Source organism: Protopterus annectens, chromosome 8.part0 (genome assembly GCF_019279795.1).
Source record: "Protopterus annectens isolate FY-2018-M chromosome 8.part0, PAN1.0, whole genome shotgun sequence".
Taxonomy (NCBI): domain Eukaryota; kingdom Metazoa; phylum Chordata; order Ceratodontiformes; family Protopteridae; genus Protopterus; species Protopterus annectens.
In genome coordinates, this window is record NC_056741.1 from 1,000,966,613 (window position 1) to 1,000,984,729 (window position 18,117).

General features: G+C 38.2%; 1 protein-coding gene across 1 annotated transcript in view; it reads right to left on the reverse strand.

Annotated features, from left to right (window-relative positions):
• Positions 1–238: 238 nt before the first annotated feature.
• LOC122808384 (alpha-tectorin-like) overlaps positions 239–18,117 on the reverse strand; it is a 163,736-nt gene continuing 145,857 nt past the window's right edge. Inside the window, exons 6-8 of the mRNA XM_044079350.1 lie at positions 7,489–7,648; positions 2,030–2,439; positions 239–820 (exon numbers count right to left, since the gene is read on the reverse strand). Of these exons, the coding sequence (XP_043935285.1) occupies positions 239–820; positions 2,030–2,439; positions 7,489–7,648 (1,152 nt within the window). The remainder of the gene's footprint in view (positions 821–2,029; positions 2,440–7,488; positions 7,649–18,117) is intronic.

Here is an 18,117-nt window from a genome sequence, read left to right on the forward strand (position 1 = left end):
TTTGGTCTTGATGTTTTGTATTTCGATTAAATGAAATTTCGATGATATGAAGTGGAACCATATGTATATAACATTAAAAGTCATGTTTTGCAAAGTATGTCACCCAATATGTGTTCTCTTTAACACCCCTGGAATATTTCAAAACCTATGAAAGTTTGTTTTTGCCTTTCTTCCCATTAACAAAACTTTTGAACATTGTGAAGTTCTTTAAATATTCCAGCTATAGCAGCATAGATTTCTAGAACATACCGCAGAATCCTGGAGTTCGCCATTGTTGTGGAGGTGCCCCTAATGCTTGGCAGCGAACAGTATACGAATTCAAGGCTTGGCACAGACTTGTCATGTAACCACCAGTGGCACACAGGTCATATACACAACTCTGCAGAACATCCTGAGAGGGAAGAAGACTGATGCATGTGCTAAATGGACCATGAGGACTGGTAATTATACCACAGAAGTTATTTCCAGAGTACAGAGCTCGGTTTTCAGGAGTACATTCTAAACATAACTCATTACACTCATCCTGGCATAATGTATCGTTATCAGGCACTCTCCAGCTTTTGGCAAACTCTTGGTCTGAGTGGGTCAATGTGCCATATGATGTTAGGAAGTCATCAGACCTGTCATTAGTTAGTGTGCCGCACAGTCCGCATGTAGAGTTGAAATAACTCAGAGGTACAGAAACAGTGACATAATGGTATCCATCATAGCTGGCAACCACTCCAAAATCTGTAAGGACGGTGATTGAAAAGCCACTCTTATAAACCCGGATTTTCCCACTCATTATAGATACAGGAAGAGAAGATCGTATGTTGTTTACCTGCAACAGTAAAACAAACATTAACAGATGTATAAAAGATAGTAATACACCACTTACCACTTAATATTCTGAATATACACTTAAATTATTTAGGAACATTTTACAGTAAATATTATAGATGTTGCTTGTTCTTTTACTGTAAGAAATTGTCAGCTGAATATGTACAAGGCAGGCTTCAGGCTGAGAAGCTTCAGTGTTTACCACTGATATGTGACACTAATAAAATAACTGTCCATATAATTCTTCTCACCCTCTCTGTTCTCCTTTCCTTCAGAAATGTATTTTACTGGTTCATCAAGGTTATGACTGAAAATGTCTCTTGGCTAACATGCTTACCTTATTCACAAATTAAACAGATACTTTTCCAATATGAACATTATAATTTCTCTATCTCTTTAAGATAAGTTAAAGGTCCAAAATGTTCCTTTCTATTTAATTGTTTCTCATAAGAATGCCTGCTTATGAAAGTCATATGTTACCCTAGTAAATAGTTATTTCATTTACTAGCAAGACAAGTTCTGAATAGTAGCCTGTTAGTACTGTGCTTTGCAACCTTTTTACTGATTGTATTCAGTTCACATGACTATGCACCACATAAGCATGCATGCACACACACACACACACACACACACACACACACACACACACACACACACACACACACACACACACACACACACACACACACAAACACATACACACACACACACGTGTAGTGGTGCAGGCACATACAAATACATCTGCACACTTATACACAGACATCTACAGAGGCCAACAAACAGATGGACAGAGACACATGCATGCATTTGCTTATTCACAGTAATCCATAGTCTTGCTGGTTCTAAAGGGATGTTGTACATTCTTTACTGGATTGCAAAATCGTACCTATTTAGACTTGAAACAAAAAGCTCAGAAAACAACTTTAGCATACAGACAATCTGACAACAGGAAACATAACTTGTTTTGTGAATGCCACTGTAAATGTATAGGACCACTGTTTCAGAGAATAATGGTAAAGAACATATATAGGAAACAAAATTATTACAGCATTTAATTTCAGTATGTGCAAGGCAATTAATGGTTTCTCTTCTACAGATCAGGGTGTTAAAAATGAAATAGTGAAAGAAATGTGGTTCACTAGTCACCACTCTTATAATAACAAAGTTCAAACTGTTTCAAAAAGTGTGTAGTTAAAACACGTAGCCTTACCAAGACCTGGTCTGTATTATCTCGAGTCATGGTAATTTCATTTCCATAAGCTATCACCCTCACAAGTCTTGTCCAGGACACCATTACATTTCCTCGGTTCTCATTTTTTACTTCAATCCTGTAGCTGGTGAGGTCTTGCCTGTCTGGGCACAGCATTGATAACACATATGTGCAGGTGCCCTGAAAATGAAACAGCTGCCCATCAAAAGTGTAGTAATGAGGATCTCCGGATGCTGAGCATGTTTTTGAGCCAACTGATTGGCAAACATAGTACCAGGAGGATAGCTGGCATTGCTCATAAGTAGAACAACCTTCATCCTGGCAGATGACAGTATTGCTTTCTGAGCATCTACACTTCGATCTACAGGTACTGTCTTCCCAGAATACATCACCGGTTCTCAAAAATTGTGCTAGAAGCCAAATAAAATAGCATTATTTCATTGTAGATTGAAAAACATTCAGTCCCTTAAACATGAGGAAAAAATATCATTTAGAATAATGTATCTTCTAAAAACTGAATTTCCTTCTTATCACCTGCAGTATATTTTGTACTAATTGAAAATGTTTAGGAGTCATTTATTTTTGATTCAGATATTATTTAGTGTTGCAGTAGCATTCATTTAACATAAAAATAAAATTAAAAAATGTCTGTACCATATATCTCAACTGTCCAGATTTTTGCAGAATGTCCAGATATTTGCCTCATATTTTAAATCTGTTCTTCATAAAATTTGTGGCTTTCTGGCAAATCATTGAGGATTGAGTTCACTAAGTAATCACAGACATTTGAGTTTCAGACTTCATATCCTTCAGAAATATTTAAAATTTCTCTCTGTTTTTTGGACCCTGTTTCCCCATTATTTTTGGCCTTGTCCAGATATTTTGAGCTAAGAGGTTGAAAGGTATGCTTTGTAGACCACAAGAAAATTGATAAAGGTTCATACGTGTACTCAGCTAATGACCACTGGAGCCTTTTTAAGCCTAGCCTTGTATCCCAAATCTCTGACAAGTTCTGGTACCCTTGATAATTGTAAGCAGGGGCTTGAGAGATGAACCATTTACAGGCTGCCTGTGTCCATTAGAGACATAGGTGCCATATCAGGAATGAATTTCCTGTTCCCCATCCAGTTGTCCAAATTATACTTGAATTGAGTTAGAGAGGTACTCTGCTTCACATGGATGGGGAGCCTGTTCCCGGGAAGGGGTAGTCTCTGGGATACATACCTGTGTCTCCACAGGTCCTATTTATATTACAGGTAAGGTTTAAATCTGTAGAATGGATAATTCTGGTGCTGTTTGTTTTGTTGCTATGCAGGAGCTCCATCAGAGTCGGGTCCTACAATGCCTTATTTGCCAGGCATATATGTCCCCTCAGCAGCCTATAGAAGATAGAGTACAGGAACAGGGATATGAGGTGTTCTGCATAGGACATGTTACTTACACCCTGTACTATTTTAGAAATGAACATCTGTAGACATTCAAATGGTTGGATGTACCTGGTAGGTATACACCACAGGGGGCATTGTACTTGATGACAGGTCTGATGAATGCAGAATACAGTGGAACAATGACCTCCTTTGGACCTAGATGCCATACCTTTGATTATAAATTGCACAACATAGAAATATTTCCTCACTACTGTTGACACATGAAGATCAAAGGCTAGATTACTGTTTATGTGGTCCCCAAGTTTCTATTAAATAACAGTCAAAGATTAATAGGTAAGCATTAGGCTAGCTGCTTTTGTAGGCCATTGTGAGCTGAGTCAATTTTCCTTTAAAGGTGAGAATAAAACCGTGTACCTAGTGCCGTGAGGTAAACACTTTAACCATTATGCCACATCCCCCTTTAAAGATATCTGTACACCACTGCTTATGTATCATGGCTATGGCTAGCTTCATGATTATGTTTATATTTTTTATTGCAAATGACCCTAAGTACAACCTTTGCCTTTTCAGATACTGCACACTAAAGCCTCTTCTCATAGGTGGGTACTAGGCTATCTGCCCGGAGGCATTTATAAGCCTCACCAGAATGTGTTGGCTTTCGCCGCCCCCTTAGATTATAGGTTAAATAAACAGCCTCTGCAAGGGTCGAACCCAAGACCCTGGACACTACAGTCACAGTAGTTAACCACTAAGCCATCATAGCAGATATTGCACACTGAGCACATAGGTAGTTACTAAGCTTATGACCCCAGGGGGCCTTATTTAGCTGAGCTATGCTTCTCAAAGGTGAGAATCAAACTCAGTACCTTGCATTTGTAAGGTAAATACCTTAACCATTATGCCAACCCTAAACTCACAATGTGGATGGTGCAGTCTATCTGTAGGAATGGTACTCACAGACTTTTTATACAGCCACATTTCTAGAGAGGAAAATGCAGAATTATGAAAATCTGTCATATTGCTAACAGCAACAAGATGAGTTTTTTCTCTGTATTCTGGTTTATAGATCAGTGCTGATATGAATAATAAAAAAGGTGTTTCATGTAAAATACATTAGAAACTGGAAACTTTAGAAATGTAATTTCTAAATGTTCAGCAGCTTTTGCAGTTTTCACCCTAACCTACAGTTGACTGTTCATAGATTTCAATGAGGCCTTTCAAACAGCCTGTGGTAGTAATTTCTATGGCTGGCGATGGCCAAAATGGGGCTTAGCATGTAATTTGGGAAGTAGTATTAATTTCTGTATGACAACCCAATAGAACAGGTGGTTATTAATATTACCCACTCAGAGCCATTTCCATTGTATAGGGCCAGTCATCAGGGGTACACAATGTAGCCTACATTATAAATTCATGTGGAAAAAACATTAAGAATCTCCATAAAGGCAACTTTATCCATGCTGGGGCATACAACTTTGGAAGACTATGTCGTCTTTATCTCACTACTAGACATTGTTCTCCCAGACATTTTATCTGAGTTCATTTTGTTTACTAAATTATCAGGATTGTCTACTAAAGGGGAACATTCTTTCTTTTTCCCTGTCAACATACTCCACTCCCTGTGTCCATCTGTGAACAATGATACAAAACTGGGGTATTAGGTGGAGTACACTTTAGGGCTTTCTGGCTATCTAAGTGGGATTGCATCTATCACTATCATACGGGCTAATTTAGCTCCTCTCACTCACAGATTAGAACATGAAAATCCCTTCATGTGAATTTTATGGTTAAGATTTTGTCAGTCAAGATGTTCCTGCTCCTAACATATGTGTATAAGACTAGATATCCTCAATCAGTTAGCAAAAGCAAATTAGTTTCCTAATTATAGTCAGTGATTTCAGTCTTTCTTTGAAATGACCAAACTCCTAAAATAGCCAGGTAGAAACAATTTTTCAGTGTGACTAGGGATGGTATGGGCTTCTGACTTTAGCCCTGTTTGCCAGTGCTGCTTATCAAGGTCATGTGATTCAGGGTGGATGTACATCACATTTGATAGGGTCATGTGATTCAGGCTGGATGTACATCACATTTGATATGGTCATGTGATTCAGGCTGGATGTACATCACATTTGATATGTGTATTATCTGAGATGGTACCCACACATTATATAAGTTGCAGTGCTCCATACTGTGAATGCAGGAAGGTTTGGGGCTATTAACAGGAATTGCTGAGGCAACTGGAGGCTCATAGGATTGTATCTGATAACAGCAGAGGATAATAGCTAAGATAAGATAAAGACGGCAGCCACCCTGGGTGAAATGTGTTAGGGGTCACCGTTGTCAATTGCCAATCAGTCATTAGAGCATTACTGGCAATTAAATGCAGGTATTTCATCTGCAGTCAGGACTGAAGTGCTTCAGTACTTTGTCTGTGATATAAACTGCATAAAGTCCTCAAATACTAGAGGGTCTTTTTTTATTTTATTTTATTCTTTTTTGTTTTTGCACCCCAAATTGGGGAGTGGCTTAGGGCAGCAGTATTACATTCTATGGTCAGTTTAGCTTTTTGGAAAATTATGGGACAATCCCATAGCAGGCACTGATAATGATAGTATCTCTTGGTATCTCTGGATCACTCAGGGTATACAGTATACTGGTCTGATTTTGACTTTAGCACAAGAATTTAGGTGGTTAACATTTGATGAGGTATATGGGACATATCCAAATCTAGAGTGTAAATGGTGACAGTAACTTCAGTTTATCAATATATCCTATAAACAATTTATACTAGCTGTTGCCACTGATGTAACTTTAACATTTAAGCTAGAGATGGATACCCCCCCCCCCCCGTCTTGGCTGCTCTCCATTGTATGCTAAGCTTTAGTGAACACAGGAAGCATAGATGTGGACTCTGCACATGCCCAGTTGGAAGTACTATTAAATATTACAGTATTTGATCAGGTGTAGGTCCAAGACTGCACATACCCAGTTGGATGTACTATTAAATATTACAGTATTTGATCAAGCGCAGGTCCAAGACTGGTTATTAAGAGCTAGACATAGTTTTCTTCCTGCTGTATTTTTACATAGTTCTAGAAGGTGCACATGTGACAGTTTATTTCCCTAAGATGTATGAAACAAGGTTAGGAGGAGCAGTAATTAAAGGTGATGCAATGCTGACTCTGTGAACTACATACTTACGTTAAGAGTATGTGACAAGGTCCAGCCATTGTGGGACAGAATGGATTCTGCCATAACTCATGCAATTAGGAAATCTATACACCCATTATCCAATCACTTATTCTGGATTCTTGACATTATGGACACATTAAGACTATTCAATGTTTTGGAAAAGCAGTGGTTACTGATTGTGCAAAATACAATGGCAATACTGGAAGAATAATATTCCTTATAACTTGCACTGTTAAGCTCACAGACTTAAAAAGATTATGTGGTCCCAAAGACTCTTGGTAATGGTTGATGGATAGTAGCTAATATTCTTATTTTGTTTGGACAATCATATGTACTAATAGGTGTTGCTTAATCTGTTTTAATGTACTGAATAAAGAAAGAAAGAAAGAAAAAGAAAGAGAAAGAAAGAAAGAAAGAAAGAAAGAAAGAAAGAAAGAAAGAAAGAAAACTGGTAAAATTCCTAATCAGCTAGCCTTTCTGACTTCGGTTCATAGGTTCATAGGTGTGTACTAGGCTAACAGCCCTAGAGCTTAATTAAGCCTAGATTTGGCTGTACCTATGGCTTTTTCAACACCTTTACACTTACCAAGTTGACCTGTGCTGTCCAATGATAACTTTTAAATTCCAGTCATTTAGAGTACAACTGTCTGTTAGTCAGAAGTCCATGTTATTGTTAGCAATTGTTTTTGAATTATTTCCAAAATGTATGTTGCTGCTGTCAGGTATGTTAAGAAAATATAAAATCCTACAAGTCCCTGTTATATCCACTTTTGTGGTTATTACAATTTAGTAAGAACATTATGAAAACATAAATAAAGTAGCAATACCTGCACATTTCAGTAATAAAACTAACCCTAAATCTGTTTAATTATTCATTACCATTATAAACACAGCCTCCAGGAACACTAAACAAATCTGTTCTGAATACCCATCGGCCTGGAATGTTGACATTGCTTGTTGATTGAATATTCAGGATGCTTGGAGATCTGGACCCTGGGGTGCTGAAATAATATGTTGAATTTCCACTGTTAAAACCAGCCTGTAAAATAAAAGCAAAAGGCTGGTAACTGATTCAACTGTGCACATGTTGCTATGTCACTTTCATCTTAAGCATCGTGTTAAATATTTACATTTTAATCAAACAAAATTAATAGTAAAACTTTTATGCCACTGGTACCCCCATTTAAAACTTCTTTAAAAAGGCAGAACAGATGATATATAAGATATGCATGGATAATACACTAGATACACAAGTGCATTTTAGACTGAGTTAGAATGTGATTTAAACTGCTTTTGTGATAAGAATTTAAGAACTGTTGCTTTGGAAATTGCAGCATTTGTTGCTAGAGTTTCCTGTAAGTTAAATAGGGGTGGATCAATACATTTAAAATGAATACATATAGTCAGTCTTGTGGTTAAAGTCTGACCATGAGAAAATGATAAATGCTAACATAAACATCAAACCCTGCATACCCACTACACATGGCTCCCAGTATAGGCCTACTGAGCTTCTCAGATGAAAATGGCTAGTCAGGTCTATAAGAATTATAAAACTATTAAAAGTGGTTTTAACATAAAAAAGAGACCAATAGTCCCCAGATCATAAGAAAAGACAACACAAGTATTTTATTTTATTTTGAATTTGTTAACCACGGTTATTTCAGTCTCACCCTGGGGGAAAACACAATGGATATGTGACATTATATACAATGTGAATGACATGCATTATATATGGAGTGAATGTCAGAATTGGCCTGTGGGTATAACAACATTAGACATATAACATTATATACAGAGTGACTGACAAAACATAGTATATACATGCATTATATACAGAGTGAATATGAAAGTTGGAATGCTGTTAGAATCACAATGAAAGTAGAGTCATGACAAGCTATGTAGAGCAAAGTAGTGTAGGAACAAGCTAAATTATATGACGAGACAGATGCCAACTGTGCTTTCCTTGAGTCTTGTAATGTGCTTTTTATTCTGATTAGAATATAGAGTAAGATGATCTTTAAGTAAAGAAGGGAGAGATTCCCGTGATTTGGGAACAAGAACTGAAGAAAGCATGACTTGTGCACAGAAGCCTGGTTTGTGGAGTTTGGAGGACAGAAATGAAATGACAATGTGAATTTGTACATGTGCCACCATTCTCTCCTGGAAAACAACGAGGGATAGGATATTTTACTACCGATTGTGATGAGTCGATCCACTGTCCACCAATGGCATGTGACAGAAGAGCCTACAGACAGTGCAATCAGGGTTATAAGATTATATTTCATTTATATCTGCAGACTATGTATTGGTGACCTATGTAAATACTGTTCCACTTGTATTGCATGGATGCTAATTGTTTAGGTTTCAGAAGTACCACTCTTATGCAATGTGCTGGCATACCGTAGGATGGCTTACTAAGGTACACTGGTATCCTGGCAACATCTCTGAGACCCGTCTAGAAAGGGCTAAATCCATTAACCTTAGAGCAGCTTTATGAACTGATATCAGGTACAGTGGCTCTGTGAATGCACATCAAGAACTGTGAAGAATTTCAGCTATTCTGCTATAAATTTGGCTGCACTGGCAAAAGTCTTTCTGAATTCCCATCTATGGGTTAAACCACTACATAATTACAAACTGGTGGTGGAATGATGATGTTTATTGGGGGATGTTCATTCATTATCTGATAGTCTACTTCATCTACTTCAGGGTCTTGGGGAGAAGGAGTCTATTCCAGAGCTAATGGGTACACTAAGTGCAAACAGGTTGAGCAAATATCTCAGGCTGAAAACACGCAAGTACACACACACACACACACACACACACACACACACACACACACACACACACACACACACACACACACGCGCGCGCGCACATGCTGTGCTCACTTTCACTTAGCACTTACACCAGTGGGCAATCAGGAAAATTGTCATTTCATCAATGGCTTTGAGATGCGGAAGGAAACTGAACCATTCAATGTAGAGTCTTATGATCACATTGACATCATGCAGAACTAAATAGTGTAAGGCAACCATTTTTACATTTAAGCCACTGTGTTTCTATGTTAAAGCTTGCAGAAAACAAAATGTGAAATGTCTGTGCTTTCCAGAGATATGTGGGAGCTATTCAGGATAACTGTAAATGAAGATTATAATTGGTAAAATAACTGCTAGAGTTGAGATGGCTCTCATTCACTTATCACAGATTCATGACTTTATTTTCAAAGCAGCTTCCAAGCATTTCATTTATTCACTACAGGATAAACTTTAAAATATATTGTTTTGTTTAAAAACAATGAGTATAAATACATGATTTTTGCAAACTTTTCTAATTAAAAACTTCTAAATGACATAAGTCCCCAAGTGTTACTTCACCTTACCACACCAGCCGAGATAGGTGCACCTAGTTCATAAAACTCCTATTCCATAGTATGTCTCACGACACAGTAAAGTATAAAGAACTTGTGCATTTTGCCTTGTACTAAAAGGAAAGGCATAAAATAATGTGAGGGAGCATTCTCCTACATTTGGATATGCTGTCCTTGTGATTCATGATACTTAAGACATATAATACTATAGGAATAACCCACGCCTGGGTGTGGATAATGCTGGATTTACCCACAGTTGGTGTGGTTTGGTCACGAGGGCGAAGCCCGAGTGGCCAAACAAAGACAGCTGTGGGCAATTCCAGCATTGCCCACACCCATAAGTGATTTTATTGCTATTATACAATGACATTATTTAAGAAAAAAAATACTTACTTTTCTTAAATAATGGCATTGTATAATGCCTCCTTGCTGCCCTTCTGCAGCTGTTTGGCATTCTGTGGCAGTTCTGATGTACTGTGCATGCATATGTTTACGCAGTACATCAGAGCTGTGGGTGGAAGCAACAGAGAAAGCAAGATCTCCATTACTTTTTACAAAGTGTCTCTCTATGTTAAAGGAGTTTAACACAGCGAGACAGCTTTAAAAAAAGCAACAGAGAATCTCTGTTGCTTTTTTTAAAGCTGTCTCGCTATGTTAAACCCATTTAACATAGCGAGACAGCTTTAAAAAAAGCAACGGAGAAAGGAAGATCTCTGTTACTTTTTTTAAAGCTGTCTCGCTATGTTAAACTCCTTCAATATAGCGAAACATTGTCTAAACAGCAACAGAGATCTTGCGTTCTCCGTTGCTGTAAAAAAATAACTTTTTCCATTAGTATAAGTCTGATTTACAACATGCACGCTGACCAATCAGCGTGCACGTTTTGGAATATTAATTGGGGGTCTTTGTATAATGGGACAGTCCTTATACCTTGACATTATGTTATACAGCATACTAATGTGAACCAAGCTGCTTAATGCAGACTGTAGTCTTTGTTCCTCTTCCTTTACTGCTGTATTGGGTTGGCTTATGATAATCTGGTCCTTATATTACATTTACAACTCTTATTGTTAAATAAGTCTGCCCATGCATACAAGGCATTGTTTGTATACACATTGCCAACCAGATAGAATTTATGTTTTATTTAAATGACCTGCGTAAGCAGCTCATTAGCCATCATCGCAGAATCTCATGTGAAATGTGGCTGATAAGACCGATTCGGTAGCATGGAGAAAGGCAGTTTCTTAACATTTTATATTGCCCAGCTAAGTAACTAGTAAGTTTCAACACAGAGTGAGAAATGGGATCAAGGTTAGGGGAGAAAACTGCTATCAATAAAGCACCATAGATAGAACTAGACAAGAAAAAAGAGGCATTAGGCCTTGATGGAATTAGACCAAACGGCACAAAACATGCAATCAGCAGGGAAGAGTGTCACTACAGCAAAGTCACTTCACTCGGGACAAGTGTGAGGATTGTGTAAGCAGGAGTTTAAAACTAAGATAAAGTAGACTTTCAAGCTCTAACTAGACTAGTAATAGTTGTAAGGTAAAGACTATATTGTCTTAAAAAGGGAATGCAAAAGCTATCTATATTGGATTATGCAAATTTCTATGAATTTTATTATAGTAAGGACTGAGTTTTGGTCAGTTAGTACAATGAAGAGAATCTCCATTTCAAAGATATGCTAAGGCTGCACAGTGAAAAACCTCATTAGTGGCTCATTATCATGTCTCTAAATCAAACATTCCACTACCAGAGCTCAGTGTGCTAATGTTTTCCCTATATGTCCACAAATCATGGTAGCACAGGCACTCCCTATATGCAGGTATGCATACCCTACTAGTTTTTCAACAAGCAATTTCAAGTGTGTGTTTGTAGTTTCACTCATTCTGCACACATACTGTGCTTAATCCAGTGCTAGCTCATATTATCAAACAGCATGGCTTTTAATCCTATTGTTGGTCATTTCAGTGTCACAGATTATCTACCTTTTGTCAATGAACCATGCAGGTAATGGCACTCAGGATCTTTTAGATCATTTATATAACAGGCAGTAAGTTCATATCAAATAGTAGCTGTTTTGCCTGATGTTTTGCTTTAAATTTCTCTTTTATGGTTCCTAGCTCATCCTTATCCTTTACTTTAAGGTTCAACGTGTAAACTCTCTTATATCTTCCTTGCTTGTAGCATGTGGAAATGTTATAAACTGTACTTTAATGGCATTTCAGCAGTTCCAGCTTAAGTCAAATACAACTCAAACTCCTGAATTCAAAGCTATCAGCTTTGAGACAAGTTATGTTGATTCAGAAATGTATTTATTCTGAACAAAAAGTTAAAATTTAAATATATTATTAGTTTGTGAGTGAGATGTAAGATAAAAAATGGTTAATGGAAATTTAAAAGACAATTTTTTTGCATTTATGTAATCAAAACACAAAGAATGACACACCTTTTTATGATTACTTTTTGAAATATCAAACTCAAAAATACTTTCTGTACATTAAATCATGGCCATGGTACAGTCATTATATTGCAAGATGGAAATAACAGTTACTTATTTAGCAAGGAAGGGAATGCCCTTCCAGGTATCATTAATTTAACTTTCCTTCTAACGTAGATGGGTTTTGAATGAAGAAGTAAGATGCACGTGTTCCCTTCAGTAACTTGTAGTCCTGTGGGACTGGCAGTTACATGCCTTATATCCTTTATCCCAATTTTAATACATATAACAAAATATCCAACAATTTGTGTGTGGATAAATAGAGTTTGTTTGCAAACTAAAGTGAAACATCAAAGAGGGGCTTGTGAAATTTATGAAAACTGATAGGGCTGGGCAGAGAGGGTTGCTGAATGTGTACTTAGCAGTAGTTAGAGAGAAGGAGAAGGGAGATTTATCTTAGCTCGCCAACAGAAATAGTGAGAAAACTTGGAATGATCCTAGTCTTTTCACAAAGCGAATGGTCGTGAAATAACTTGAAAATGTGCAGCTGGATAAAGCAATAAGGCATAATGATATTCACCCTTCAATTATGACCAAAGAGAAATCTTTTAATAGTTTAGTATCTTCAACATACTGTATATCATAAGACTGATGCACTTCCATTTCATAGAAGTGGAAGGTGAGCAAACATTGAAAACGGCTTCCTTAGCAGTTAGACCTAATTTTTAAGCCAGTCATTGAATTATTACCTCTATATTCATGGAGGGTTTAACCTGGATGAGGTTTCAACTTGTTGATTTCAATTTATTAATACTGAAGTCATTAAACGTTGATTCGCATATTGAACCACTGCTAGCATGTTTTCACTTTGTACACCAGCAGTCATTCTTGTATTGTGGGCACTTTCTCTTTTTTCCATGATTGTGTAACTATAGAGAGAGTATATTTAAGAAAGAGGAGGCAACAGAGGCAGAATCCCTCATATAGGGATGATGTAAGATGCCACCCCTTAAAAAAACATTTTAAGAGATTCTAATGAGCTGAAGCTTTGAACAGTTTGTTTTCTGGTTGGAGCTTTAGGCAGCCAAAACTCAGGGAACTGTAAGGGGAACTATGAATTCATTACAGGTATATGACAGCATGGCTTCACATCAGTTGGGCAATTAAAATACAGAAGGATAATTAAAATGAGATGAATCTCAGTGTGCTGCTTGACTGGGTAACTCAGTTAGCAATTGACAAAAAAAAGTTGTAGATATGTTCTGCTTAGAAAAGGGTAGGAGGATGGACTAGTGATTACGATGTTCACCTTATAAGCACAAGGTGCAGGGTTTGATTCTCGGTTCCCTATTTGAAGACCGAAGATGCATTCCTTCAAATGCATCTTGGTCAAACTCAAAAGCCTCAAATGGCAAAATATCAGAGCAACTTCTTTCCCTGGGAAATAATTTACTTAGCCGCTTCATTACTTTGCTGTTTTCAGCACTGCAGTGCAGTCTCAGAGTTGGTATATTTAAGTAGGGGGGGGTGTGGGGGGGTGAAGCCCCCAAATTAATCTAATGTTTAAAGTATGTTTTTTTTTTTTGGTACAGCGATTTTTTTTCCCCTAGAAAAAAATTGCTGTTGTGACAGTTCGAAATTGTAAGCTTTCGCTTACATAGAGTCTATTAATCACCGTTTGCTTTTTTAAGTGTTCGGTGATCTAATATAGACCCTTGATTCTCACATGGGATAATTGACTGGATTTGGAATGGCCTACAAGGAGAGTTAGCCTGGTACTAATTTATGGGGAGACTGGCATAATGCTTAAGGTGTTTACCTTAAAGACACAAGGTGCAGGTTTTGATTCTCACATGGGGTAATCAGCTAGGCTTAAAATGGCTGACAAGGGCAGTTAGGCTTGTACTAATCTATGAACCTATGAACACAGCACTGTACAAAATACTTCAGGATAAATTAAAATGTCTTAGCCTGGCTCATTAACTAGTAGTATGCATAGAGATGTGTCTAATTAGAAGAAAACAGAAAATTATAGTAAATGTACTCCATTAGATGAATTCCTGAATTACCATCCTGGTTCCACAGGGGTCAGTACTGGTGTTGGTCCTTTGCATTGTCCTTGAAAAGAAGATTGCCAAAGACTTGTGAAGAAAACCATGAATCTGTCTGGTGACAGATATATAAAAATGGCTGCTATGGTCATATACTGAAATATATATCCACATACATATCTGTATACTGTAAATCTGTAAATATATAGATATACATATAGATAGGCAGATAACTATAGGAAGGACAGAAACTGGGCTGGCAAAAAATGCAGAAAGTTTCTAAACCACAGCAGCTTTATGCTGTGCAAAAAAATCCAAATAATGTGTTTAGAAAACAATAACCTTGAAGAGAATGCAAATACAGAAAGCTGCATAAGAGTACTAAAGTAAGAGTATATTTGTAAGTATAAAGGAGCATGCACACCATACACAAAATGACTTACCACTAAGCCATGCCAGATATGCAGAAACTGTATGCTGTCAAAAACATAACCCCAGCCCAGTCATGCAACAGTACAGAGAATGTATACCTACAGCTAGATGGGTGTGTGTGTGTGCAAATATATCACTATCTAAACGGATATAACATATCTATAGATGTAATCACACACACACACATATATATATATATATATATATATATATATATATATATATATATATATATACATATATATAAATATCCAAAGATATATATATATATATATATATATATATATATATATATATATAGAGGAACAGATATACATGCAAATGCTGACAACTACACATATATATGTCAACATCTATATGTCCACATATACACAAGTGACATATGTACGCAGATATATGTCTCCGTAGATATATTCCAACATAGTTAGAAATATATAAGCAAATATATATACCCACAGAGGTATATATGGCCAGACATCTGTAGATAACAATGGTAGATGAACAGAAACATATATGTCCACATGCACCATCAATGGGCCTGAGAGGCCCCAAACAATATACGTCACGTACGAATTTGCATACCCCCCGCCCAGCCAAACACGTCCGCCCTGCAATACACTACCAAACTCATAGTACTGTATGTCTGACATTGAACTAGGGAATTAAATTAGCCCTCTGTTAAGTGTCTCATGTCAACATCACATACCCCTCTCCCCCACCCATTAGGCAGGCTGAGCAGTACAGGCCCATCCAACCCAGGCCATCCACAACCCATACATGCATAACCCACAGTACTGCTTTCCCCCACCCACAGCACACACACAGCCACCATCCCTACCCTGGTTACCTAGCTACCACACTACCATACATTGCCCCCCCACCCCCCTCGGGACCCATCCCATATGATGTTCCAACCAAAGCATCCTAGGTGTGGCACACGGAATAGACCACGCACATAGCCAGGGGTACCTATGTAACCCTGGGTGTAGACAAAGGTTAAATACCCAATGTGTGGGTTGTCCGGCACGGGACAAATGTATTCCTGGTACTAACAATAGATGTCACGTGTGACTCTGTGTACACTAACGGATTTAGTTGTAGGTATCGCAAAGCATACGTGGCACACGTTTGGCTGGTATGCACACGAAACACAGTATCCAGCATTACCACTCAACATTACAGGATATGTAGCTAAATATTTAGAGGTATATGTGTTTGTATAAATACCCATAACTATATAGATATATACCTCCCCCTCTCTGTAGTACAAATGTATACATACATAGATAGACATATAAATAAATACCCACATATACATATGCAGACACCCATACATCCACATGTCGTTTTATATATATATATATATATATATATACATATCTATATATATATATGTATATTATATATATATATATATATGTATGTGTGTGTGTGTGTGTGTGTGTGTGTGTGTTTAGATATACACAGATATATAGCCATGATAAGATACAGCACTTAAGAATGACATATGTTCACAGGCCATACCAGTGGAGGTGAGGGGCCCAAGCAACAAACGTGTAGCACGTAGCATGAACTCCCCCCCCCCCAGCCAGACAGGGGAAACTTACAAAAAACCCCACAAACAATGTAAACAATCCACTGCTCCCCAGACCACAGGCAGGATACAACTGGGGGGGGGCACAGTGGACCCGAGAAGTCTAATCTTGGAACAGAGATAGGAGTGTCCATTGCGGGATACTCCAAAAATTGTCTTGTTATAGGAGGAAGCCCGTGCAATGACCTATCAAGGCGGGGTGTGTACATACCCGGACTACAAGGGTGGGAGACCCTGATGACACATGGGTCGAAACAACGTACGAGATGGGTCCCGTGAAGTGGAGAGTGGGCAGTGTGTAGTGGTGTGTTTAGACCCAACCTGCACCCAGAGTAAGGATGAATGCTGTAGAGGACGTGTGGGTGGGGGAACTATGGGTATGTAATTATAGGTCTAGGCGTGCAGGTATTTGCTAGAGTGGGTCTATTCGGACCACCCCAGGGATGTAAGTAATAGTGTTCATTGGGCAAAGCCGCCGCCCAATGAGCAGCCACTCCCGCTACGAGTCCCACTGCAGCACAGTCTATTTTACATGTAAAGAACGGTATAACCAGATGTAGATGTAAATATGTAGAGGTATGTGTGTGCATATACACCCATGACTACATGGAGATATACCTCTCCCTCTCTGTAGTACAAATGTATACATACATCGACAGACATATATATAAATGCCCACATATAGATATATTCATATGCAGACACCCATGCATCCATATGTCGTTTTTTTTATATATATATATATATATATATATATATATATGTATATATGTGTGTGTGTGTATATATGATAAAGCAGTTAAGAATTATATATGTTCACAGGCCATGCCAATGGGGGTGAGGGGTCCAATCAACAAATGTGTAACACATAGCATTAACCCCCCACAAGCTAGACAGGTGAAACATACAAACACACAATAAAAGTAAACAAACCACTGCTTCACAGACTACAGGCAGGATACTACCAGTGGGAGTGACCCGCCAAGTCTAATCTTGAAACAAAGACAAGAATGTTTCTTGTGGGATAACCCAAAATATCTATGCATATTCGGGTTTCCAGCCATTACACAGATGTCTAACGGCAGGGAACACATGTTCTCAGACTACAAGGTTGGGGAAGCCTGATGATCCATGGGGCGAGACAACATATGTGATGGGTCCCGAGAAGTTGGGAGTGGGTAGTGTGTACTGGTGTAGCCAGACCCGAACTGCACCCAGAGTAAGGAAGAGTGCCGAAGAGGAGGTGCAGGTGGAGAACTATGGGTATGTAATTATGGGCCTAGGCATGCAGGTGTTGGTTGGAGCGGTTCTATGTGGACCGCCCCAGGGATGTAAGCAATAGTGTACATTGGGCAGACCCGACACCTAACGAGCAGCCATGCCCAGTATGAGTCCCACAGCAGTAATGTCTAGTTTACAGGGCAATGGGCGGAATAACCAGATGTGTTGTTGCAAATCTACTAAATGACACCAAAGAACACATGGTCGCAACACCCCACTGTAGGCATATAAGCCGAACATATTGGCATCATGAGGCATTATTGCTGTCCTCACCCCCACCCAGGGGTGTGAGTGTCCATACCTACTCCCAAATGCAGGGTATATACACAGCCATTGC